This window comes from Ictidomys tridecemlineatus, chromosome 5 (genome assembly GCF_052094955.1).
Source record: "Ictidomys tridecemlineatus isolate mIctTri1 chromosome 5, mIctTri1.hap1, whole genome shotgun sequence".
Lineage (NCBI taxonomy): Eukaryota > Metazoa > Chordata > Mammalia > Rodentia > Sciuridae > Ictidomys > Ictidomys tridecemlineatus.
Genome location: NC_135481.1, coordinates 16,246,999 through 16,274,371, shown reverse-complemented (window position 1 = coordinate 16,274,371; position 27,373 = coordinate 16,246,999). Strand labels below are relative to the sequence as shown.

The window sequence follows — 27,373 nt, the reverse complement described above, 5'->3', positions numbered from 1 at the left end:
GTATGCTGTTTTTAAGTCCTTTGGGTATAGACTGAGGAGAGAGATAGCCAGGTCAAATGGTGGTTCCATTCCCAGTTTTTCAAGGATTCTTCGAACTGCTTTCCATATTGGCTGCACCATTTTGCAGTCCCACCAGCAGTGTATGAGTGTACCTTTTTCCACACATTTTTGCCAACACTTATTGTTTTTGTATTCATAATAGCTGCCATTCTGACTGGAATGAGATGAAATCTTAGAGTTGTTGGTGATACTTTCTATTGAGGTTTTTATTTGGTTTATTATTTTCTTCATTTGAAGGATTTCTGATTTTTTTCTCAGAATCTCTCTCTCTTTCTTGAAGTAACTTTTGCTACCTCTATTTGCTCCCTTATCTGTTTATTGATGTGATATGGATGCCTGTATTTTCTCCCTTATCTGTTTATTGGTGTCATTAATGGTTGCCTATATTTGCTCACTTATCTCTTTGTTGGAGTGATCAATTTTTGCCTGTATTTGCTCATTTCGGTCATTCTTTAATTCATAGATCATTTTAATTATGAACATTCTGAACTCCTTTTCTGACATTTGATCAACTATGCTGTCCATGGCTTCTGTTATTGTAATATCCTGGTTTGTTTGGGGCACTTTCCTCCCTTGTTTTTTCATGTTATCTATGTGATTTCCTTACTTGTAGTGTGGATCTGAGGTATTACAGTTTATACCCTATTATTTTGTGGTACCTGTGCAGATTATCTGTATGTCACCTTGGTGCCCCAGGATGGATGCTACTGCAACTATAGGTGGTGGCGGCGGCAATAGCAGGCGGTAACTTGAGATAGCAGTAGAGGTGCCCCAAGATGGTGGATGCAACGTCTCTCAGAGATGGGACTGAAAGGCAGGCCTTACACTGGCTTTGGGATGCCTGCTCCAAGATGCAGCTGCTTCTAGGCCCTGTCTGTTTTCCCAAGGTAGAGGCTACTGCATGGGGAAGGCTATGAGTATGGCTGCAGTGTCCCACATGGAAGTGGATCTGACCTGGCCTCCCAGGTGGTGGTGGTGTGGTGGACCCAAGCTTACCCTGGGCCCTGGCTCCCTCATAGGTCAGCGAGGCCAGTCTGGGCCAAGCCTGAGCTCTGTTGGGAGTACCCCCATGCGGGATGGACTCAGGCCTACCAGGGTCTGAGTAACTCTTTCAAGGGCTTCTTATTGAGTAGCTCCATCTCCTAACTCAAAATCATAAAATTTCTCTAAGTAGAAAATTTTATGGAAAGAGAAAACGAGTAATGTGGAATTTCAGTATGGTAGACTGGGCCCATTGGGGAGAGAATAGAGATCTAGAACTTAATCGCTTCCTCCTACCCTAGTCTGTGTAACATTTCCTGCAGTGCTTGTCTCTATTGTAATTATACCAACAGATAGGTGGTTATTAAAAAGAAAGGAGGAAGTATCCACAAGAAAAATGAAAAGCTCTTGAGAAAGATTGCAGGAGGTCATTCAATTCAATGATCATGTATTGAGTATCAGTTGTGTGCAAGGAGTTTTTCTGGGTTTTCAATTCAGGGGAGGAAAATCAAAGTTTGTTCTGTGACCTCCTACATGGCTAACCCTGTACTAAGCACTTTACAAAGTTTTGCTCATTTTATTCTTGCCACCATTCTGAAGCAGCTGTTATCATCCTGTTTTACAGATGAGAACACTAAGCCTCTATGAGGCTAAGTAACTTTCCCAAGTTCAGTTCAATAAAAGAGAAAGCAGGATTCCAGTTCATATCTCTCTGGCATCAAAGTCTATGTTGAATCATTTTCATACATATTACCTCTTTTATATTCAACAACTTGTAGGACTAGCATAATTTTCTTTTCTTGACAAAGTAATTAGGGGGTTCAAAATACACATGAAGGGCTGGGGTTGTAGCTCAGTTGTAGAGCACTTGTCTCACAAGCATGAGGCACTGGATTCGATCCTCAGCACCACATGAAAATAAATAAATAAAAATAAAGACATTGTATTCATCTACAACTAAAAAAATTAAAATAACATATGTGGAAAATCATGTGAATAATAAGTATTAAGAGCTGGGAATTGGGGCTGGGGTTTAGCTCAGTGGTAGAGTGCTTGCTTAGCATGTGTGAGGCACTGGGTTCGATTCTCAGCACCACATACAAATAAATGAAATAAAGGCCCATTGACAACTAAAGAATATTAAAAAAAAAATCTGGGAGTGATGTTTGGCTGCTTTTTATTGAGTTGTTACTATGTACCAATACTATTACATATTACCTCACAACTCTATAAAGAAGTATTGATAGCCAGACATGTTGATGTATGCCTGTAACCCCAGAGACTTAGGAGGCTGAGGCAGAAAGATTGCAAATTCAAGGCCAGTCTTGGCAACTTAGGGAGACTCTGTCTCAAAATTTAAAAATTAAAATAAAAAGGACTGAGAATGTAGCTCAGTGGTAAAGCATCCCTGGGCTCAATCACCAGTACCCCCCCCCAAAAAAAAGCATTGTTTTTCATGAGAGGCAGATGAAAAACAAAACAAAAAGCTTTAGTATCCTGATGAGTAATCCAATTCAGTTTGACTCCTCCAGCAGCTGACAAACATGATTACAGAAAGATCCACAGCTACAAACGCCACAGGAGAGGAGAGAAAGCCAATGCGTTAAAAAGGTGGAACCAATAAACAAATAAGGGCCTAAAATGGGCCTTGCCCTTGGACTGCTTCTTTGTACTTTCCAAATGTTTTCAAATAATAGATGGTAAATGAGTTTGCAAGCAGTAATTGGGAAAAAACAATCCAAAGAAGTATACCTTCATCCTTAGTGCCTACAAGCAAGCAGTAGGTATGTTCAGATATCAATCTGTGAGCCCCGAAGACTTAACATGGCAGTGTGCGGAGTACAAATGACCAGATATGTCTGCCAGACGGTGATGCCCGTCAGTGAAAAGATGCACGTTCTGATCTTTTGAATACAGTACTTGGCTCCATGGGAACATTCCCAAATAATCAATAACATAGGCTACATCAATGTATGAGTCCAGTTTTACAAACAGAGAAAAGGTAACCATTTCAAAATGCCTTTAGCAACCCAGTCTGCAGATTGTTATTGGTGTGACTATTGCTGAAGCAGGTGTTGGGTTCATAAATTTGCATAACAAAATGTTTTTCTTGTGGCAGCAGCCCATACAATAATTGGTGCCATCTGTATTTATCTGAAGTTGAGTTTCTAATATGAATGCAAAAAATCTTGCACTTTGTAATTTCATAGTGCCCATTTGATTCTGGGGGGTGCCTGATGTTGGAGAGATGTTCATCATTTCCCAAGAAAATGCTCATTGAAGGAAAATGTTAAAGTAATAACATATGTTGCTTTTTCTTCATGGATCATTTTCATTTCTCACTACATCAAGCAAAAAGCCCCCACACCTACAGAACTGCTTCTTCAGGGCAGCAAGTAGGGAAGATCCAGCTAGGATGGAAAACCAACAGCCCCTGTCAACACATTTACAATACTCTTGAAAGGCACGACTTCCCCTAGGTCCTCTCTCCGCTGGAAGCATTCTGTTTTCTAACCTTAACCAATCTGGAGCAACTGGAGTTTAGCACCAATATATCATCACCCACCTTTACCAACTGAGAGAGCAGAAGCCATTTAAGTTGCAGTTTTATGTCTATTTCTAATGAGAGAAGTAAAACAGAAATTGCATTAAAGCTTTATTCTCCAAACTCTGGGAGACAAAGATGGAATAGTCTAAATAAAGAATGTCCCAGAATCTTAGAGGTTGTCCTTTTCAATGAATACCTAAATCAACTCTGTGGCTGTAGCAATTCAAGCCCATTACAGAACTGTAAGACAATTACTAAAAGCATTCTTTCAGTATTCTATAATTTTTCTATGTACAGGTCCATGAAGATCTTCATCAATTAAAGGATAAATTAACAAAATTCCCATCAGAGCAGAAAGGAGAGACTCTAGACATTCAGAATCTTGAAACAGCAATCCAAAGGACTGAACTGGGGTTAAGAGTAAGTAGAGCTTTAGATATTGAATAAAATACTGGAAGGAGAAAAAGTAGCATCTAGAAGACCTTGTGTGATTCTGTGACAGAGTTGGATTTTCAGGTGGTCATTCGCATTCAAGGTTTTTTTTTTTTCTTTTTTGCTTTTTTTGATAATGGTTCTCATTAGCTAAGATTTACATCCTGTCAGATTCCACAAAGAATTGAAGGAGGTGAAATGTAAGATTCTTTGCAGTGGCCACTTCTAAAATGAGGCAGAAAGACTGCAAATTCTAAAATGTGGTCTGATAAAAAGAACTCAGAGTCCAAAAAATAATTATTATAGATCTAACAATGTGTCTAAACAAAAAGGATTCATACTAAGCAAATTTACTGGGATTCTAAAAATTAAGGGTTGAGTGTTCCCATTAAATATTTTGAGCTATTCATTTTTGTTAAATCATTTTGTTAATCAAGTGGTTAAAATCAAAGAAATGTACCAATTTGGGGATGGAGAGATAAACTAGTTAAAGAGACTTCATCATTATAAACAGACCTAAGATCCAGGACAATCCAACCTTCAGACCAGGATAATGTTCATTTATGAAGCCAGCATGTGTCAGCCAGGGGGGCCCTCCTCCAGCTGAGGTCCCTCTCCATCTTCTAGACCTCTGCCTTTCAGTGTCTCTATTGCTTCAGACTTTCACTCTCTATGTAATCAGTTTTGTCACCCAGCTCCTGAGGCTGTGAGAAATGTGGTGTATTTTGTATCCTCCTCAAACTAGCACATCATTGTCCTATTTTACCTGATGGTGAGAGGGCTGGACCCAGCTGGAGTCTTTGGGTTGACCGTTTTAAATTATGCTACCTGAAGGCCAAATGCATTCTTTCATTGCTTGCTTGAAGTCCCTGTAAGAGAAAGACGTTACTCCATGTCTGTATTGCCTTGTAGATTCACCTGGCTGAGCAGTCCGCTGACTACTGTGCAGTTTCATTTGTGAAAAGTGCTACAGGTCACTCAAGCTTTAAGTCTCAGTTGTTTATTAACGTTTTTGAGGCTAGTTGAAGTCATTTGGCCTTGAGATGTCTAATGACACCTTAGGCATGGAATAACACATAGCATGTTACGTTTTTTGGCTTAATTACACAATTCAGAGTGTTAACCTAATGAAACTAAGTAATTTAGCTAAGGATCTTAATTCCACCATAATGACCTAAACTTTGACTTTTCTGTAACAGATTCATATTGAGAAGTATTTAGATGTTGTAAACCATCATGTATTAGTGACTCCTATGAATGAGAACTTACAGTCTTCTCTGGCTTCCAAATGGTAAGTAAAATAGCCATATTAGGCCCACATTAAATAAAATTAAAAAGTAACTTCTTTTCCCAGGTGAGATGACTATAAAGGCAAGTTTTTCTTGGATCACGTTTTTCTCCTAATTTCAGCAAATTTTGCATAGGAAGTGTCCGAATGTGGACTCTAATGAAGTTGATTGCAGGTTCCTTCTATTGAGTTCTTCTTGACCCCATAACAATTATTTCAGGGTCTTAGATTTTAGTGTTACTCTGTTTTTTTTTTGTTGTTGTTGTTGTTTAGTAAAAGGTATTCAAGATTCAACTCCTAAAGGAAGCATTTTAACTTAACTCATTTTTACACTCTGAACATCACCTGATACTTTATTTACAGTTTTTAGAATGTTACATATGCTTATTATAAAGATGATTTTGGTGTCCATGGTAAAAATAATAAAGCTTGCTGAAATATCCATTATGTAATACATCCTTAAAGATAATTTCTTAAAATTAGGATTGAGTTTACAAAGAAGTGACCTTGCCTCACTGGACTTTCTTACATTGGCCTCCTTAATGAATGAATGAATAAATGTAGATTAAGCTGTAGTACTAAGCTTAAAAACCCTGTGACTCTCTCATGTTTTATATCTGTATCAAGCATAAGTTGTAACATGACACTAAAGTTACATTTCAGAAACAGTGCAAGGGAGTCATGGAAAGCCACAGTCACAGCCAAATCCTAGCACTCAGTATTGGCAAGCAGAGTTTTGTGGCATCAGTGCCACAGGTACCCATCATCCTTGTTAGGGACACCCCTTCTCTGGTGTTGCTATTTCTCTCTGGACCTCCTTGCAGACACAAGCATCTGTCATCTCAGACGACTCTAGATGCATCACCGTTTCATTCTTTCTGCATAGATGACACTTGCAGACACAAGCATCTGTCATCTCAGACGACTCTAGATGCATCACCATTTCATTCTTTCCGCATAGATGACACTTGCATTAGTTATCTATTGCTTTGTAACAAATTACCCCAAATTTAGTGGCTTATAATAGCAAATCCTTACCTCATAGTTTCTGTCCTCAGGAATCTGGGCACAGCTTAGTTAAGTACCTCTGGCTCAGGGATTCTCAAAAGATTATGATCTCTAAGTGTTGGCGGGCAGTCTCCTTTGAAGGAGTGGGAAGGGCAGGAGGGTGAGGGACAGGAAGAGATCTGCTTCCAAGGTCACTCACGTGGTTACTGGAAGGCTTGGTTTCTCAACATGTGCGTCTCTCTCAGCTGGTGACTTGAGAGGGATTTACAAAGTAAGAGAGAGTGCCCTTCGTGGAAGCCAAAGCCGTAGTTCTTTTGTAAACTAATCTCAGAAGTGATATCTTGCCTCTTCTACCCCATTCTGTTGTTAAAAGTGGAACCGTTGGTTTAGCCCACACTCCAGGGGAAGAAATTACCCAAAGGCATGGATAACAGGGGTGAGAAACACTGGGGCCATGTAGAAAGCCACCTACCACTACAGTCTTCTATTTTCATGTTCCAGCTTTGATCTATTTTCTCTATTAAGCTTTCCCTAACCTCTCCAAACTATTTCTGAAATTTCATAACATTCAGCACCCATATAACTTCCTCAGCATACATCACCAACTATCTTACATTGATAGCTACTTTTGTATAGTCTTGAGAGCAGTGACCGCATGCCTGCCAGGCGAGTGCGCTACTGCTTGAGCCACATCCCCAACCCCTCAGTAGTCCTAGTTTATCATAGTGTCTGGCACTTGATAGGACCTCAATAAATGCTTGCTCTTGATGGTAATACTTTATCCTTTTATTTCTTCTGTGGATAGTGCATGAAGTTTACTTATCTATGTTACCTCATTTGATCCTTTAAATAACTGTGTCATAGGCTTGATAAATATTATCCTTATTTTATAAATGTATAAAATGAGGTCATAGAGTTTAAAGGATTCGACTTAGATTTTAAAGTTATTCTCTCAACTCTCAACATTCTCTTCACTAATTGAAATCCTCTTTTCATATATTAGAATCATTAGCCAAAGTCAAAGGATTAAACATTCAAGTGCAGAGACAGGAATGGATTGTGTGTGATTTAGTTCTGTATATTTCTTAGAAAACTGGAGAGCTTTTAAGTAACTAACCTCTGCCTTTCTGGCAAATTCCTTGTGTGTGATTACATGACATGCTCTACATGGGGAAGAAGAGAAAAGTCTCCCAGAACTCCAATCTTTAGCTGGGAACCTAGAGAAGCAGGAAAGCCTGGAAATATTCAAATGATATGGGCATCATGATACAGGAATATTATCTGTCATCAATAGTCCTTTCTAATAATCGACACACTGACTCCCAGTCTCTACCAACTTCTGGGTGTATAGTGAATCTGAAAACTCATTCTCCTCTCCTCCCTCTTTTTCTTACTTTGGCATCTTGAACCAGGCCATCTTTTCAGCCCACATCTAATTTAAATCAGGAGGTTTTAAATGCATCTGTACTTTGTGGTAGCAGAATGGCTGATGCTCTATGGAATTCCAAAGAAGGTTGCTGCCTCAGGATCTGTCTAATCCGGGAGAAAATCTCAGTGCAAATGCCAGCGCATGGTGGCACATGATTAAAAGGTGATATAAGTACAGCAGGAAATCAGAATATGGAGAGGTTACTAGGGGCTTCTCTGGTCTGGGAAGGTTTCATAGTAAAGTAGTACTTGAGTTCAGGTAAGCAGGAAAGGAAAGGGAGCTCTTTCTGAGAAAGTGGCATCTTGAACTAGGCCATCTTTTCAGCCCACATCTAATTTAAATCAAGAGGTTTTAAATCTGTACTTTGAGGAACCACACAGGGAATAAACTGCCGGGGGTGGGGGGTGTCTGTTCAACTGGGAAGACCAGTAGACTTAGAGGAGAGAAATGGGGGTGGGGAATTAAATAGGGAGAAAGACTGGGCAAGAATAAAATATAAATTTATTTTTTTAGAAAGGAAGACGTCATTGAAGGTATTTGTGTCAAATTGTGACAAGATGAAAGTGACATTTTATAAAGATTAATCTGGAAAATCTGTATTGGGGGGGGAATAATAGTCTAGAGATCGACAACCAGTAGATAGATCACCACAGTTACCCACACATTCACTTAATGGTTTAGTAATAATTAATTTATTCAACAAACATTTATTAAACAGTTTTACTAAGCATGATGTTAAATACTGGAGATGTTAATTAGCTATAGACCTTGTTGTGATAACTCAAAGTTTAATCTGGAATATACAGACCTGGACAAAGATGATAGTAAGAGGGAGTAAAAGAAGAGGTTGATTTGTGATATTTGGAAGACTCTCAATTAATAGACTCAGGAATGACTCTAAGATGTAGGTCTGAGCACTGAGAAGGTAGAGGAGTCATTGATCTAAAATGATAGCTAATGGAAACCTGCTTGGGAAGGAGGGAGCCAAGTTTTGTTAGAACCTCCTCATGCAGATGAGGCTTGGTTTGGGGAAAGATGAAGCAGGAGATACTCAATTTCATTAAGTTCTAAGTCCCAGTAGGTTGAGATAAGGAGCTAATAAAACCAAGGAAATAGATAAGGTCACATACCAACCTTTAAAAAGTCTTGGAAACAATGAGGCCAGAAGTCAGACAGACAAATATGCATTTATATAGCATGTTAAACTTTACAAAATGCTTTCACATACATTGTCCCAAACCATTCTTAAAACTCACACTGCAAAGTAAGTGTTGTAATTATCCCCATTTTACAGCTGAAGAAACTAAGATTGAATAAATTGCACAGGATCACATGGCCAAGAAATCTGTAGGAACTCTAATAAAGCCTAAATTCAGATATATTTTGCCATATGAATGATAATATAATTGTGTTTTCAAGTTATTCTCAATATTTAAAAATTCTTGGAAGAAATAATTATCATTCTAATTGAAACTTCAAAAGTATGCTCTTGACTTGAGTTAAACAATTCAATGAGACAAAATGTGCTTGTCCATACTAATTAAATGCTTTTGTTTTTGGTCATTTATATCCTTAATTTTTAAATTTGGGGCTATGACTTCAGATAGATTAGAAACTATGTCTTACAAATACTCTTTGAAAACAAAGAATCTATAGGAACAATTGCAAAAGGGATTCTTAGAGAAGAAAATATTGGAAGTTACTGTACCAACTCAGTCTGCAATCAATATTCTTTTGGCCAGTAGGGGGTCTGCTACCCAATTGCTATAACAAGCTAAAGTAACCTTGATACTGGGATTGAATGAGGACTAGGACTTAGAAGTCAGGCTGGCAGGAGCTGCCAATATCTGCTCAAACTCTAAGGGCAGGAAGGGGAGACATATAGTAAGAACTGTTGATCTCTGTGGTTCTGTGACAGCAGAGCACAGTTCCTATGAGTAACTGAGAATCAGTCTTGCTCAGATATGAGGCTTCATGTCTGTGGACACCAAGGAAACTGGAAGAGTTCTTTCCAAATGACTACTACCCCTGGGTACACCTATAAAGATGAGGTAGAACTTGTGTACAATAATTATTATCCTCAGTGACATTGTGATCTTTATATTCCATGTCAATATTTTCACCACATTTGACAGTGTGCAGAGGACTTCATTTAAATATGAGAGTGGGGGAGAGGGAGGGAGAGAGATTGATTTACCTGCCGAGGAAGCTGAGGCTTAAGTAGACCAGCCCCAGGTCACACAGGTGGTTGGTTGATGGTGAGATCAGACTCAAGTCCAGATCAAATGTCTGGAATCTAATACTCTCCTCTTACTTCACAGCTCTCTGAAAACTGCAAAGCCTGTTTTTCACAAAAGATTGTTTTCCTATTAAGCAAGTATTACTCAAAGGAAAAAATCTCGAAGTTTTGTCTAGTAGAGCTGAAAACTAGTAGGTACACAAAGTGATGATAATGGTTGCAAGCAAATGCAAGATTTTCCTGGCACTCATTCTGAAAACAATGATAAGGACCTTATCAAAGTAGCATATTTTCTCCAAGGAGCTGAAAATGCTTTTGTATTGTTTTCAAAACAGGTTTCACTATTGTCCCCACTTTGGCAATGATTCTTCTTCTGTGTCAGAGCGAGGCTCTTCCTCTTATCATTGCCGGGCTTTCGCAGATTTTATTGCTAGAGATATCTGCTCACACTGTTCTTAATGACCATGCTCTGCTTATTGACACTGGGAGGGTGACTACCATCTGTACCAGCACTATCAGAACTGCACAGAAATCTTCATTTTATACTCTGTGGTGCTGATATTTAGAAGAAAAATGAACAAGAACAAAGAAAATAAATAGTGGTGAGAAACATCGACAGACAAAGAAGCTTCTGTTGAATGGTCAGTATAGGTTAGAAGGCAACTTGTCACTCAATTATTGGAGCACCTTGGATCCAACCCATATGGGTTGTTCCAGTGCAGTACACAAATCCCAGTAATATAGACTATGCCTACCTGCTAGTGTCCACACACATGCCCACACACAGAGGGGGAGAGAAGGGAGAGAGAAAGACAGGGTAACAAAACGTCAACACTTGCTGTGCTACATGAGGGGCATTTGGATGCTCACTTTTTTCACTTTTTCTGTGATTTTTAATTTTTTTAAACAAAAAGTAACGTTTTAGACAATATCATAAAATTAAAAAATAATAAACTGGAGAAAAACCATTTGCAACCGATATGACATCAAAAATTGCTAATACAGGGCTGGGGCTGGGGCTCAGTGGTAAAGCGTTCACCTAGCACATGCGAGGCCCTGGGTTTGATCCTCAGCACCACATAAAAATAAATAAAATAAAGGTAATGCATCCAACTACAACTAAAAAAATAAATATTTTTAAAAGATTGCTAATACTGTATTCTTAAATACAAAGAATTCTAGCTGCTTCTCCCTGACCCCTGCTCGCGCCCCCCCCCCAAAAAAAACCCTTGATATAGGAACAGGACATAAAATTACAGAGACAGAAATTCAAATAACCAGTAAATATATAAAAAACTTTAATGTCATTGGTAGCTGATAAAATACATATGAAATAAAAAATGTTTACTCTCACTAGAAAACCAGAGAAATTCTAGTTAAACAATATATTACAACAATATATTACTATTTTTTCTTTACAAATAAGCAAAACAGACCTAATATTTGGTGCTGATGAGGGCACAATGAAATGGGCATATTTTTTGTTCTACTGGTGAAATAATATAGTGCAGAGTTCCTTTTTTAAAAAAATATTTATTTATTTTCCAGTAGAATGCATTTTGATATGTAGTACACAAATGGAGCACAACTTCTTATTCCTCTGGCTGTACGTGGTTCAGAGTCACTCCACTAGTGTCATCATATAGGGTAATAATGTTTGTCTCTTTCTACTATCCTTCCCATCCCTACAATCCCACCCCCACTCAACTCCCCTCTACACAAACCAAAGTTCCTTCATTCTTCCCTATCCCCCCCACGCCACTATGGATCAGCATTCACTTATGAGAGAAAATATTTGGCTTTTGGTTTTTTGGGATTAATTTATTTCACTTAACGTGATTTTCTCTAATTCCATTCATTTACCTGCAAATGTCACAATTTCATTCTTCTTTAAGGTTGAGTAATATTCCATCATGTATATGTACTGCATTGTCCTTATCCATTCATCTGTCGAAGGGCATCTAGGTTGGTTCCATAGTTTACCTATAGTGAATTGAACTACTGTAAACATTGATGTGGCTGCATCACTGTAGTATGCTGATTTTAAGTCCTTTGGGTACTAACCGAGAAGTGTGATAGCTAGGTCAAACAGTGAATCCATTCTAAGTTTCCTGAGGTATCTCCATACTGCTTTCCATAGAGGTTACACCAATTTGCAGTCCCACCAACAATGTATGAGTGTACCTTTTCCCCACATCCTCGCCAACACTTATTGTTGTTTATTCTTGATAGCTGCCATTCCGACTGGAGTGAGATGAAGTCTTAGAATAGTTTTGATTTGAGTTTCTCTAATTGTTAGAGATGAAAATTGCTAAACATTTTTTCATATGCTTGTTGATTAATTGTATATCATCTTCTGAGAAGTGTCTGTTCAATTCCTTAGCCCATGTATTGATTGAGTTATTTGTTTTTTGAGTTCTTTATGTATCCTGGAGGTTAGTGCTTTGAGGTGTGTGTGGTAAAGATTTTTTCCCATTCTGTGGGCTTTCTCATCACATTATTGTTTCCTTTGCTGAGAAGAAGCTTTTTTGTTTGAATCAATCCCACTCATTGATTCTTGATTTTACTTCTTATAGCAGAGTCTTAAAAGACTAGGAAAGATACATATGAATCTCTGTGTATATTTATGTTAGTGATAAATATAATCATAATAAATTTGGAAAAACTTCAACATCCCTAGTAAAATAGTGATTAAATCCCTTACAACACATCTGCACATGTATTACGTAGCCATTAAAACTGGTATTATGGAAGAAATGTTAATGACATGGAATATTTACCACAGTTACCTATTGAGTTAGGTGGGGGAAGCAGGATATGAAATTTCATTTCAATCAATTCTCAATATCTAAGTTCTCCTTTAAATATGTGATCCATGTGAGTAAAAAGATTTAAGAAATGCACCAAGAGACTTTCAATTCTGGAAAGGTGGTGTAGATATTCTTCCTCCTATATTTCCTGCTAAGTCCAATTTAAATGCCTGGATGTTATATATAAAACAAACTTAAGAAGACCTTGAAAGGTGCTGAGAAGGAGGCAGACCAGCTAGGGAACTTGGGATGCAAGAAACAGGACCCCAAGTTCCCTGAGTCGTCTTTTTGCCTGACATAGCCTATGTCTAACCTACACCATTTTCTTTTTCTCCAATAATTTCTTTTAACATTTCTTGCAAGATGAATCTCTGATAACAAATTACTTGAGCTTTTGTTTGTGTACATCTTTATTTTTCTTTCACTTTTGGAGGATACTTTTACTGGATATAGAATTTGGGGTGGGCAAGTTTTTTCTTTCCATATTTTTAAAGTTTTGATCCATTCTTTTGTTGCTTGCATGGTTCGTAAAGAGAAACCCCATTTGATTCTTTTAAAAATTTTTTTTGTTTTAATTGTAGATGGATAGTATGCCTTTAATTTATTTATTTCTATGCAGCACTAAGGATTGAACCCAGTGCCTCACATGTGGTAGGCAAACGCTCTGCCACTAAGCTATAGCCCCAGCACCCCCAACTTGATTCTTTGTGCTTGCTTTCTCTATGGTTTCTTGCAAGATTTTCTCTTTGCTTTTGGTTTTTCATAGTTGAATAAAGAAATGAAAACTGTGTTTTATTTGTTCTAATTAGTTATACATGACAGCAGAATGTATTTTGACACATTGTACATACATGAAGCACAACTTCTCCTTCCTCTGGCTGTACCTAGTTCAGAGTCACACTGGCAGTGTAATCATACATACACCCCCTCCCCTCCCCTCACCCTTCTCTGCCCAATCCATAGTTCCTACATTATTCCCTACCCCCCACTCCATTATGGTCAAGCATCTGCTTATTAGAGAATACATTTAGTCTTTGGTTTTTGGGTTTTGGCTTATTTGGCCTAGCATGATATTCTCCAGCTCCATCCATTTATCTGCAAATGCCATAATTTCATTTTTCTTTAAGGCTGAGTAATATTGCTTTGTATATATGTACATTTTCTTTATCCATTCATGTGTTGAGGGGCATCTAGGTTGATTCCATAGTTTAACTATGTGAGGCGACAAATATTTTTATTTTTAATTTCATCAAAATTAAAATAAAGCTAAAAAATATCAAAACTGTTTAAATTAAAAATTTTAAGATACTAAATGACATGCATATGCTCATTCTTACAATTTTACTCTGTTTTTACGGTGTTCTCTGATGGAACTGTCCACTGCTTACTAAGGAAAATTTTTAACCATTGTTGATCTTTGAATCTTTGCAATTGTATGAAATAGCAGAGATATAAAAAATGTTCATATTAGCCGTTTAGGGGCCACCATTTTGAATATATTTAACATTGGCTATCATGTAATTTGGTTTTATTAAAAAAATATACAGCATTATGTATTTCAAGAAATGTTTTATAATGTGATAATTCTTGTCAATTGTTAATTATATAAATTCAGTCAGAGAGCTTTTTATTCAAGCTATCATGGTCTTTAAAAGACTGGGAAATTCTCATGCTTAATAAAACAACTTCAGTTTCACAGTGGCAAAAATGCTAAAGATTGGTCTAATTTATTATAATCACCAATAGAATATTTCCTTTTAAATGTAATTTTTACTAGGAATTATTGTTTTAAAATAACAATTTGGGAAGCTTTTAAGATAGCAAATTTTATTTTAAATTCTTGTTTCTTTTTGCTTAGGTTGCTTCCAACTTTAATTGACCAGAAATCATTTGTTTTCCCTCTGGGATCTGAGGGTAAAGTTTGGCCAACCTCAAAACAGCTCGAGTCATTTCCACATGTCTTTCCAAAAGTAAAGGTAGGAATAGAGAAATCCATAGAAACAGAAAGTAGATTAGTGAATACCAGGGGCTTGGAGGAGGGGAGACCAGGAGTGACTTCTAATGGATATGAAGTTTCTGGGGGGAAAGGCAAAATGTTCTAGAATTATACAGTGGTGATGGTCACACAACTCTATGAATATACTAAATACCATTGAATCATACATTTTAAAATGGTGAATTTTGTGGCATATGCATTATATCAATTATATCTCAATAAAACAGTTAAATTTTTTTAAAAAGTAAAGGTAGGATATTTGCTTTATATTCCAAATTAGAAAACATAATGGATATATAGATCTTTTCCTGAAAAGTCATGTTATTGTTCTTTCAACTGTGTCCATGACAGTTTCTACAACAAAAGAGCTTTCTTTTGAAAGCAAAATAAATAAATTAAAATATCACTCCTTTAAAGTTTTGAACAAAGTCTAAGAAGGAAAGTTTCCAAGTGACAAAGAAGAGCTTAAGAGTTTTCTGTGGGCTGGGGCTGGGGCTCAGTGGCAAAGCGCTTGCCTCGAATGTTTGAGGCACTGGGTTGGATCCTCAGCACCACATAAAAATAAATAAACAAAATAAAGATATTGTGTCCTTGTATAACTAATAAATAAATAAATAAAAAATTTTAAAAAAAGAGTTTTCTGAGTTTGCTTCCCTTGGATGTTTCCTGTATTTGATTCCTGATCCCTCCTTGCCTTAGTTCAGATTTCTCTAGCAGAGTACCACAGGTTAAGACAACAAAAATCTACTTCTCACAGTTCTGGTGGACACGAGTCCAAGATCAGAGTGCTGGCAGATCTGATGTCTGGTCCAGGCTTTTCGTGATTTGCAGACATCCTTTTTATATCTTCAGGTGATAAAGAGAAAAAAAAAAAGAGTAAGACAGAGACACACAAAGTGCTTTTGTATGTTTTCATAAGGGCACTAATCCCATTCAGGAAACTCCACCCTTACACCCTAATCACTTTCCAAAGGCCTTACCTCCTCATACCATCACCTCAGAGTTTAAGATTTCAAAATACAAGATTTGAAGTGGACATAAATATTCAGTCCATAGCACTCCCTGACCCCTAGATTAATAATAGCTCACCTCTTTTGGATACCAGATACTGTTGTCATTGCTTTGAAAATACCAACTCGTTTAACCTTTAAAACAATCCTAGAAGTAGGTGTTATTCATTTTATTGTGAAAAGTCCAAGATAAATAAGTTGTCCAAATGAGTACAGCTAATAAGGGTCTGTGCCAGAATTAGGAACCTAGAAATTTAGGGATCTAAAGCTGGACTCTTATCCACTCTGATACTCTTTCTTAATAATAGCTTTATTGAGAGATAATTTACATAAAATTCACCCTTTTAAAGTGTTTGAATAGGTGGATTTTCATATAATCACAGAGTTGTGCAGCCATTAAGTGGTAGCCTTTTTATAATTACTTGTATTACCCTGTCTTTTTCCTCCATCACCCTTTGCACAGTTTGTAATTAGATAGTGAGTTAAATGATTCTTTTAAATATCTGTCATCTCATCAGACCATAAGCTTACTGAGGATAGGATTATGTCAGTTTGTCATTACTGTACTCTGCCGGGACTCTCAATAAATGTTTATTGAATGAACATCCTGTAGGGATTCTTGTCCCCATGTAAATATCAGTCCAGGCCCCTCTGCACTTACAAAGCAGCCTGCTCCTACCTACCTGTCTTTGTACCTATCACATGAGGTCTGTCTGGCCACCATCTGTGAAGAACTTATCAAGGATTGTTAGAGGGATGCTGAATGAGACAGATCAGGTCTCTGCTCTCATAGAGCTTATGTTCTAGAGGTGGGAGACAGACTATCAAAAAGAAAATACCAGATCTGCTGAAAAATAAGATAGAATTCTGTGATATAGGAAGTTTAACTTCTCATCTTCCTTATTATTAAGTAGCCATTTCCATTAAATTTTATTTTTTGCCTAGAATCTCAAGAAGGCCACAGTTGGTTCACAAAACCAGAGGTTGAAGGTTTTATTTATTTGTAAGAACAATGAAATAAATTATCTGAAATTAGGACCATTGTAGAATGTATACATGCTATTATTGTTGCAGGAAAATAAATGTATTTTGGCCAGAAATTTTTTTCTCCCAAGAGTTTTGAATCCTGGTCAGTGATCATAGAGATAAGGAAATACCCATGCTGATGAGAGTAACCCATGTTCTTTTAATCCTGTGAGCGTGGATGAGCTTCATTTAGAAAGGCACATGGACTGCTTCCCACCCTGACTTTACCTCCAGGGCCCGGATCCCTATTGTTGTTTTTTTCCTAATATTGGTGACATCTGCTTAAAAATGCATGTTGGCTGACACAAAAGATAGCTCTAATTTTGCATTGTAAAGTCAGTGACAAACAGTGCTGCTTTGCCAGCTGTCACACGTGCCTGCTACACCAACATAAAAGCTCAGATTATTAAGTAGTTGTGAAATCCAACTGGGATATTGCCACCTTTAATTGCTCACTTTCAACCTTTTAAACTAGGTAAACCCCAGTTGCTTCTTTAAACTCTCTTTCCCCAAAAGTGGATCGCTGTTTTTGGAATTCTAATTCACACCAAAAGGCTTAAATGATGAACAATTAAGAGTCTGCTCAATTGTAATTAAGAATCATAAGAATCGTTTATTAAGCTTCTTTTAACTATGAAAAAACACACTTTAAACCTTTGTAATTAATTAAAAAGAAAGTTTAATACTAATCTTTCACATTCTAAAGATTTCCTGTTTAAAAAAATATGAAATATTAGTAAGTAACAACAAAAAAAGAAATATTAGCAAGTAAAATTGGAATAAAAAGTCTTGTTTTCAGGATTGCAGATAAATGTGTATGAAATCTACATTGTCTGAATTTTTACTTATTAAAATACTCATTGTTTGATTTTTCTCTGAATTTATCAGTAATACAATACTGATAAATTTACAGTAATTTATCAAAATACATGCTACAACAACAGGCAAAAAAACATTATGTAAGAATGCTAATTATTTACTCCCATCCTTTATTAAACTGCCTGGTCCCATGAGGGAGCCAGTGTTAACCTTGGCTTGTATTCTTCCACAGATTTCTTTCCTTTGCAATAATACCTATGGTACAAACACATGCAGATGTTTATGTTGGTTGTGAATGTATCTATTTTTACTGATGTATTATATTTTCAGTTGTTAAAAATAAAAGTTGTCTTTTGTTCACAATGCTATACGTGAAGCCATGTTCATGTAATTATTTGCATAAAATATATGCTATTTCAAAATCAAGGAACTTTGTGAGGTAAAATATGAAACATGTATCATATTTCTGATTTTTTTCCTGTTGAATATCCCTGACAGTGAAAGAAGGAAAATGTGACCTTATAATTTCCAAGGCTAAGTGTGAAAAGCTCAAAGCAAGTGAGCCACTTTTTCTATCTTATGCTTTATCATATAAATGTATAAGAATTTTCCACTTCAAAGTGGACAGCAAGATCACTTGGGTCCAAATTTGAAGCCAGCCTGGGCATCACAGTAAGACCCTTACACACAAACTAACAACAAAAAATAAATAAATTATATAATCATTTTTGTTTCAATGTAGAAGTAATAGATTTTATCCCAAAATATCTAGATAAAGTTCATGCCCCAAGAATATACCTCATGATTATTATTTACCACCACCCTGCCAGTGGAACCCTGATTTGAGAAGCAGAGGTTGGTACCACATCAGTTTGTTCATTTATCAAGTGTAGAGTGATGCCCTTCTATGTGCATGGCACACTGGCAGGCCCTGGGATACAACTGGGTTTCTGTCCTCATGGAGATAAGGTCAGTGGAAAAGATAAGTAGACAGACAACGATAAAATTGTGGGGGGGAAATGGGAAAAGTATAGGACTCTCTTGGAACCTTTAGAAGGCCCCCACCTCAGACTTGGGAGGAACAGATGTCAAAGAAAATGTCCTCCAGGTGAAATCTAGAGAGTCAACTGGAGTTAGCTAGAATTAAGGTGGAAATGTTGAATGATGAGGGTGGGGAGTGAGTTCCTAAGAAGAGGAGTCTACATTTATAAAAGACTGGGGATGAAAGAACATGAAGTATTTAGAGAACGGAGAGTAGTCCATTCTGATTGAGCATAGTATAGGAAGAGGAGAGAACTAGAAGATGTGGTCCAATGGACAAATGCTCCTTATGAGTTTGGTTCAAGTGTTAGACTCAAGTTATGTTAAGGATAATGGAGATAATTAAAGTTTTCAGCAGGAAAGTGACATAATTATATTTACTTGTAAAAATATCACTTTGGCTATTATGTGATGCAAGTTAATGGAAGAATCAAAACAAATTTGGAGTTGCAATAACATGAGCAAGAAATAATGGTCTAAGCAAGAGTAGAGGTGAGGAGATGGAGTGTAAGATCAACTGGAAAGAGATTCTGGAGGTACAATCTAAAGTATTTGAGGAGAGAAGAGAGACAGATGCCAAGAACAATGCTAAGGTTTTGGTTTTAGAAAATGGTGTGGGGGCGTTTTGGTGTTATTCACTAAAATAGGAAATACAAGATGTTCTATTTCAATTTGGGTTTATTATTACATGCAATTGCACAAGTTAGGAGAACTTTGGTGTTCAAACAATTAAGACTGAGCCATTGCATTGGGCATTAGGAGTTTGGGACTGGAAATAGATGGTTCAAATAGGTAATCTGTAGAGAATTTAATAAGAGACAATGTAGAATGCATTGGACTAGCAAGGAACGTCCACCCTTAGGTCTCAAGAGTCAAAGGGAACCAGGCGCAGTGGCACATGCCTATAATTCCAGTGGCTTGGATGGCTGAGGCAGGAGGATCACAGGTTCAAAACCAACCTCAGCAACTTAGCAAGGCCTTAAGCAACTCAACGAGACCCTGTCTCTAAATAAAAAATAAAAAGAACTGGGGATGTGGCCCAGTGGTTAAGCACCCCCTGGGTTCAATTGCTGGTACAAAAGAAAAAAAAGGGGGGGGGTACAGGGGAAGGAGTAGTGTAGTGGTTGCTCTACAATGCTTAGGTCCACACTATCCTCCATCCTCCTTAGGACAGAATCACTCATCCCTCTAACTGCCCAGAATGTTAGCTGCTGATGGATCACAGTTGAGATCTTCCCAGGCTAAGCCAAAGGGAGCTTTCTGGCTTAAATTACCATTCTTCCCAGAGTAGGAATGACTGGTTGATGCCTGCAGGGTACAATGTTTAGCCCCATTGTCTTAGTGTGGAACAAAAATAAGGGCAATCTCAGCTCCAGAACTCCCTACTGGATCAGCTTTGAGGACCTTGTTGTGACTATATCACAGTTCACCCTCTCTCCTATATCCCTCACTCTTGACAAGTGTTGACCCAGAGAGCACCTCCAATAAACCTCTGTGCATAGCTGTTTCAGAGTCTGTTTCCCATGGAACCCAAACATAATCAAGTGGTTATGGTTACATGTTACAAGATGGGAGTGAGTGACAGCGTGGCCTGATAACAACTATGATCTTTAAGGGACACAGCATGGAGTGGGTGTTCTACCTGCAATGATCTCAATGAGAGGGAACCAAAAGAATAAGTACCCCAACCTCAAGTTCTTCCTTCTGATCTCTTGCTCATGCTCCCCAAGGACAAATGGAAATTGTGTAGCACAATGTGTTTTAGTTTTTAGAACTGATAATTTCCAAAAGACACACATGAGCCAAGTGACCGTATAACTTACTGACCATACCAGGGAATTTTTGACAAGAAAAGAGGATGTTATTAATAATTACTTCAGAACAACAGCGTTAAACCAACATCCTACAGCCTACTAACACATTCAGTTATTCAAAAAATCAATTGCCTAGAGAACATTAGGCACTGTCCTAAAGCACTATAGGACTTATCCTGGAGTATCTTTTGAGGGACACTGACAAATAGGCAATTTCATGGGCAACTGCAGACAGAAAGGAGTCCTGTTGTGATTAGAAGTAGAACTGAGAGGACTTGTGATTGATTTGGGATAAAAGAGAGCCAGCCTCTAGCTCTCAATGTTATCAATGATAATTCAGTGATCCAGCTTGGGGACTGAGTGCTGGTGACACCATTAATTAAAATTGGGGATGTAGGAGAAGGAGTAGTTTATGTTGGGGTGATGGTTGGACCAGGAGAATGAGATTAATTCTACTTCAATGTTGAATACAAGATACCTGTGGAGTCTCCAAAACAAAATGCCCACTAGGGAGCTGGATATACCTATGTACAGTATGGAGCTCAGAAGAAACTTTAGAGAATGATCTCTAGATTTGCTGTGATTGACACTTAAGGGGCAGTTCAAGGTGGAGGAGATGAGATCCCTCAAAGAAAGCATAGAGTGAAAATTACTATAGAGTGTTGCAGTTGCAATCTCTATTTTTATTAGAGTCTAAGATACATAAATCATGAGTCAAAATCAACTGAAAGGTTTTTAGGTTTTAAATGCATTAAATACAGTTTCTTTGTTGGTGGGCCTTTACGTTTTATTTATTTTTATGTGGTGCTAAGAATTGAACCCAGGGCCTCACACATGCTCTACCACTGAACCACAGCCCCAGCCCCTGAGTCTAAGTCTTTATTCACTGAAGTCTAAAGAGTCTTCCAATTCACTTTTGGCCATTTGATATTACATATTGCATCATCATACAAACTTTTTTCTAACCCTGATTTGTGAGGTTTAATCTTTTTGCTCCTTTTGATTTGTAAAGAATTTTGAGGCACAATGAAAACATTGGAGCTTTTTTTCATTGTCTTAATTTTACATTTTCCCTCATTAAATTACCCATCCCTGTACACGTTCTCCTAAAATCAGTGGAAGACTTTTATTAGAGAACCATTATATACCTGATGGCTGCCTGAGTTTGTGGCACCCACTCTATGCAGCTGTGAAAAGCCTAAATATGTTCTATGAGATTTGTTATGCTCGTTTGTGACAGATTCTGCATCTACAATAATTTTTTGTCTTAATTCTGTATCAAAATGTAACATTTTAAGGAAAAATTAGAGATCCTGGTTTAATTTAAAAATTAAGCACCTGCAGTAGTTCTAGGGCAAAAAAACCGATCGTGGTAGTGAAACAGGAACAGATTCTTGTGCGGTTGGAATCCAACTGCACAACGCTGTCTGTCACAGCTTGCTCCTGCGAGTGGGAACTGGCAACTTTCTTTTAACATCAAGTATGAGAAATGTTGACTTCAGAAATATTTAGACATGAAATCACATTTATCTTTAAATAGAAGAAATACAGTAAGCATCAGAAGAGGCTTTAAATTTTATCTAATAGTTTCAGTGTTGGAAACATTCTTGGAGGTTTTCTTTTGTCATTGCATTCATAGGCAGTCTATGAAACATCCATTCAGATTATTCAATAAATTCTGAGTGTAGATGATGTGCCACTTACTCTGTCAGGCTCTGGAATGTGGAGGTGCTCATCACAGATGTGATCCCTTTCCACATAGCTGAACATAGTGATCCTCCATGGGAGCCCTGGGAAACATTAGAGAGATGTGTGGGATATCACCAAGCTTTGAAAGCACCGTTGGACGTTAGTGGGGCAGGAATGCTCAACTTTCTACAATGCAAAGGATGTTCTGCATGGGAAGAGCACTATCCCTCTTGATATCAATAGAATTCATCCTGGGAAACATTGCAGAGAACAGATGTGTGGTGGTTATTTAGGCCTAGACCAAGTGCAGGAGATGGAACACAATATCTCTGTGTCATTACTGTCTCTTTTTAAACAACATCAATTGTTCATCTTGGACACCTACCTTATTTACCAAATATAACTCAGGATTGGTTTTGGCAAAAGTAAAAAGGTGAAGCTATTTCAAAGAAAGTGATGTAGGCCTTAATAGCATTCCAAAAACTGGAATAAATGCAAATAGCACAATATCTGGCATGTGGTAAAATGATCAAATTTGGGTTTTATTATTATTATTATTCTTTATCTAATTCCAGAACTTCAGAATTTGAAGGGAACTTCACAGTCACCTAATTCAACCTAGAATCAACACCACCCAAGCCCCCTTTGGGACATCATGGACCATAGACACACATATTTATAATAGTCAAGGGAAGGGTCAGAGATAACAAGAACAAAGGATAAGGAGGAGAGGGGAGAAGAAGGAAAAGTTCATTGGACAAGAGAGTATTTGATTTTCTTGTGTCTGGCAAGTTCAGTCTGAGGCAATTTCAAAAGAGAAATTCTTGAACTGTGTAAATCAAAAGGACCTACTTAGAAGCATGATGTTTTTGGCATGTTTGTGGACCTGGGCAAATAGACCCCTCTCATTACTTAAGAATCACTCCCTCTACCAATTCCTTAAAATTTATGCCAAACATCAAAAACACATACTGTGCCATAGCATGGTACTGTAGTATGCAATTTGTGTCTTGAATTTTGTAAATTGGGATCTAATTGAGAAAGAATTTTGTAAATTTGGATCTAATTGAGAAAATTATTTTCAAATTTTTATCCTAACTAAAGTTTTGAAGGTTTTGACAGTATGCAGAATAATATGGTGAGGGGCTGGGCCTGTAGCTCAGTGGTAGAGTGCATGCCTCACATGTGTGAGGCACTGGGTTCAATCCTCAGCACCACATAAAAAATAAAATAAAAATAAAAATATTTTTTAAAAAGAATAATATGGTGAAAGATCAAAGGTGGACAAAGTCAGAGCAGGCAAGAGTTTACTCACAGATTTTTCAAGGTGGATTATACCTCACTTGATATCAGGGTGAGAAATTTTGCTAATGAGATGGCAAGCTGGATCTACAGATGAGGATAAGGGAAGAAAATGCCTACACAGAGCCAAGCACTTTGCATTTTTCCTCTCCTTAGAATGCAGCATTATGAAAACATTCAAACATATCTCTAACCAAGCCCAGTGGTACCACCTGTATGTATACTCCCAAATACTTAGGAGGCTGAGGCAGGACGATCACTTGAGCTCAGGAATTTGAGGCCAGCCTAGGCAACAGAGTAAGACCCCATTTCAAAGAAAATGAAAAGGAAATCTTCCATAGACCAATTGTTTGCATCCACCCAAAATTCACATGATGAACCCTAATGCCTAATGTGATGGTTATTGGAGATGCTGTCTTGGGAGATAGTTAGGGCATGAATGTGGAACCCCCATGAGAGGGATTCATACCTTATAAAAAAGGCCCCAGAGAGCTCCTTTGCCCTCCTTCTATGTGCAGTTTCAGTGGGAAAACTGCCATTTATGAACCAGGAAGTGAGTGAGTCCTTGCCAGACACCAAATGTACCAGTGCCCTGGTCTCAAACCACCCAACCTCCATAACTATGAGAAAGAATTTGTGTTGTTTTAATGCAGCCAGTCTGTGGTATTTTATTAAAGCATCCTGAGCAGACTAACACCAAAAATAGCATATGAATAACAACTTCTCCAACACTGAGATTTAACAATTCTTAACCTTTGCCATTTTTGCTTCATCTATTTTTATTGAAGTGTTTAAAGAACAGACCTAATGACATTTCACCTCTTAATGCTTTTAACATGCATCTTTAAAAATGAGCTAGTTTTCTATTCTACTCACAATACCATTATCACACCTAATAAAACAAATAACAATCCTTGAATATAATAAATTCCCAGTTCATATTCAGATTGCCCCCTTTATCCCCAAAATGTCTTTTACTGCTTTTTTATTTAAACCCAGATCTGTTGAGGTTTTTCCATTGAATTTGATTATTTTATTTAAAGCAAAGGGACTGTATGTAGTTTATTGCTCTAACCAATGCCTAGACAGGTCATGGCCTGGAATAGTCTCTATATGGCAACAGAGCAGTTAGAACTATGGGTTCATATCCTGGCTCCACCCTTAGTAGCTATGCTTTGGCAAGTCATTTAGCCTCTCGTGCCTTAGATCCTCATCTGCAAAATGGGCACGATGATAGTACTTAACCCATAGGGCCATTGTGAGGTTAGATGAGTAAATACATGTACATGTTTGTAACCGTGCTCCATACACATTGAGTGCTGCATGGTGATAGTTGTTCGTGGTACTATTTGTTGATGAATACTGTTATATAGCTACTATAAGTCAGGCACTATTTTACATATCAGCCAAATCTCTCTGCTCTCTTGGAGCTTATTTTTTAGTTGCAGGGTTGCCATTAGGTTAAAAAATAATAATAACAACAATTCAAAAAGTGAATATATAGTGAGAGAACAGCCAGGGAAGAGAAGAAGAGATGAGATGGTCTAACCTGGAAGAGACGGGATGGTGCTGGAGCAGAAATTTGAGGAGGCAAGTCATGTGGCTATTTGGAGGAAGGTCATCACAGGCAGAAGAAACAGCATGTGCAAGGACCCCCAGATTGGGAGGATGAACGACAAGAAGGGGAGCATGCAAGGGAGAAAGAAGTAGGAAAAGCAGGTGGGCCAGATCTTGCCAATCTGGATTTAGATATTCCCTGAGTGAGCTGGAGAGCTACTGGACGCTTTTTGCCAGAGGCCTGATCTAGTCTGATTTGCCACTGGAAATGGTCCCTCTGTTGCCTTGGCTGCTGGGATGAGGGTGTGGTGCAGAAGGATAGGGCAAGAGGAGGAAGGTCATTGTTTAGATCTGTTTTAGTCTGGGTCAGGAAATCATAGCTCATCCTCACAAAGTTTTGAGGGAAGGAATTATTATTAATCCCATTTTACAGATAAGGAAACGTAAGATGAAAAATTATACTACTTTAAAGCTAAAAACTGGCAGACCAAAGCAGTGCCTGTGGGCATTATGGAGGAATAAAAGGCCTGACAGACAGGTAGGGTGTGGAATCAAAAGTGCATCACCTGCTAACACCCTTGGATTAGACAAAGGGAAATAAAGGGAAGGGAGAAGGGGGTGGGAACAGGAAAGACAGTAGAATGAATTGGACGTAACTTTCCTGTGTTCCTATATGAATACACAACCTGTGAAACTCCACATCATGTACAACCACAAGAATGGGAAGCTATACTCCATGTACATATATTAGGTCAAAATACACTCTGCCATCATGTCTATCTTTTGTCATTTTAAAGACTGAGTTAAATTAGTTGACTATAACAACACCATCTATTTGGTGCCTGGCACAAAATAGTAGCCAAATAAATGTTAGCACTCTTCCTCCATCTTCTTATTTTCCAGTTCAATTCCTATAATCGGAAAACAGGATGGATCCATCTAAATAGGAGTCAAGTCTGAGGTTTTGTGAACTGGAAGCAGGTAGGGGCAGTGGAGCTGTTTAGAAGCAGTGTGGAGTTCAGGGATGCTGGAGCTGAGGAGGGCTGCTGCTGTTGATCCTTCCAGCCCTACAGGGCAGCAAGAAGGGAAGTCACAGAGCATGGACTGTTAGAGCTGAAATAATGGTGAAATCATGAAGATGTACATTTTAATTTTACCTTAACTACATTTTAATTTACCTTAATATTAATGACAATTTCTTACTAAGGAAATTCATATTTGAATATTCACAAAAACAGAAAGAAATCCATGTAACCATTCCCTAGTTTTAAGTGACCATAATTTTACCATTCTCATTTCATCTCTTCCATCTACACTTTTCTGGGCAAAGTCTTTTAAAGAAATCACAGACACCATGTCATTTCACATGGTATATTCTTTGATAAAGACTTAATTTTTTTTTGGTACTGGGGATTGAACTCAGGGGTACTTGACCACTGAGTTACATCCCCAGCCCTATTTTGTATTTTGTTTAGAGACAGGGTCCACTGAGTTGCTTAGCTCCTCACTTTTGCTGAGGCTGGCTTTGAACTTGCGATTCTCCTGCCTCAGCCTCCTGAGTAGCTGGGATTATAAGCGTTACCTATAAGGATTCTTGACAAGGATTCTTAAAAAAGCATAACTCTTATCACATCCAATAAATTTAACGATTCATCAGCATTCTATAATTCCCAGTCCATGTTCAATTTCTCTAATTTTATTAAAATTGTCTTTCTACTACCTGTCTGTTTGAATCAAGATGCAAATGAGATCCACACATTGCAATTCTATCTCGTTCTGATCTATGACAGTTTCTCCTATCCAAAAACGTCATTTATTTGTTGAAGAAACCAGACTATTTGTCACATAGTTTTTCCCTACAGTCTGGATTTAGCCAACTACAATCCCTAGGTGCCATTTTATGTGTTCCTCTGTCCCTAGCATTTCTTGTAAACTGGTAGTTTTATCAAGAAGCTTGTTCAGTTTCAAGTTCCATCTTTTTTGGCAGAAATACCTCATAGGTGGTCCTGTGTATTTTATTTTATAGTATATCAGAAGGTAATTTTTTTCTCTCTTTTAATGATATTAAGGTTGATAAGTGAATCCGAGCATTACCAGCTTGATCTATCTTTCATAAGTCTCTCTACAACCTTTCACCCGGTGGTATTAACAATCACTGATATTTACCTAAATACATTATCTCATTAGGGATTGCAAAGTAGCCATTTTATAATCCCCTCATTCCTTCAGCATTTATTAGCTTCCAAGAAGAACTTTTTCTTAGCAAATCTTTCATGAGTATCAAAAACAGGTTTTCAGGAAAAGTTGAGTAAATGCTTGATTCC

At 37.7% G+C, this 27,373-nt stretch overlaps 1 protein-coding gene across 1 annotated transcript in view; it reads left to right on the top strand.

Moving 5' to 3' along the window:
* The window catches only part of LOC144377510 (IQ domain-containing protein H-like), a 43,670-nt gene that overhangs the window by 8,338 nt on the left and 7,959 nt on the right, over window positions 1-27,373 (top strand). Inside the window, exons 2-4 of the mRNA XM_078048953.1 lie at window positions 3,887-4,009; window positions 5,221-5,312; window positions 14,654-14,771. Coding sequence (XP_077905079.1) covers window positions 3,887-4,009; window positions 5,221-5,312; window positions 14,654-14,771 — 333 coding nt within the window. The remainder of the gene's footprint in view (window positions 1-3,886; window positions 4,010-5,220; window positions 5,313-14,653; window positions 14,772-27,373) is intronic.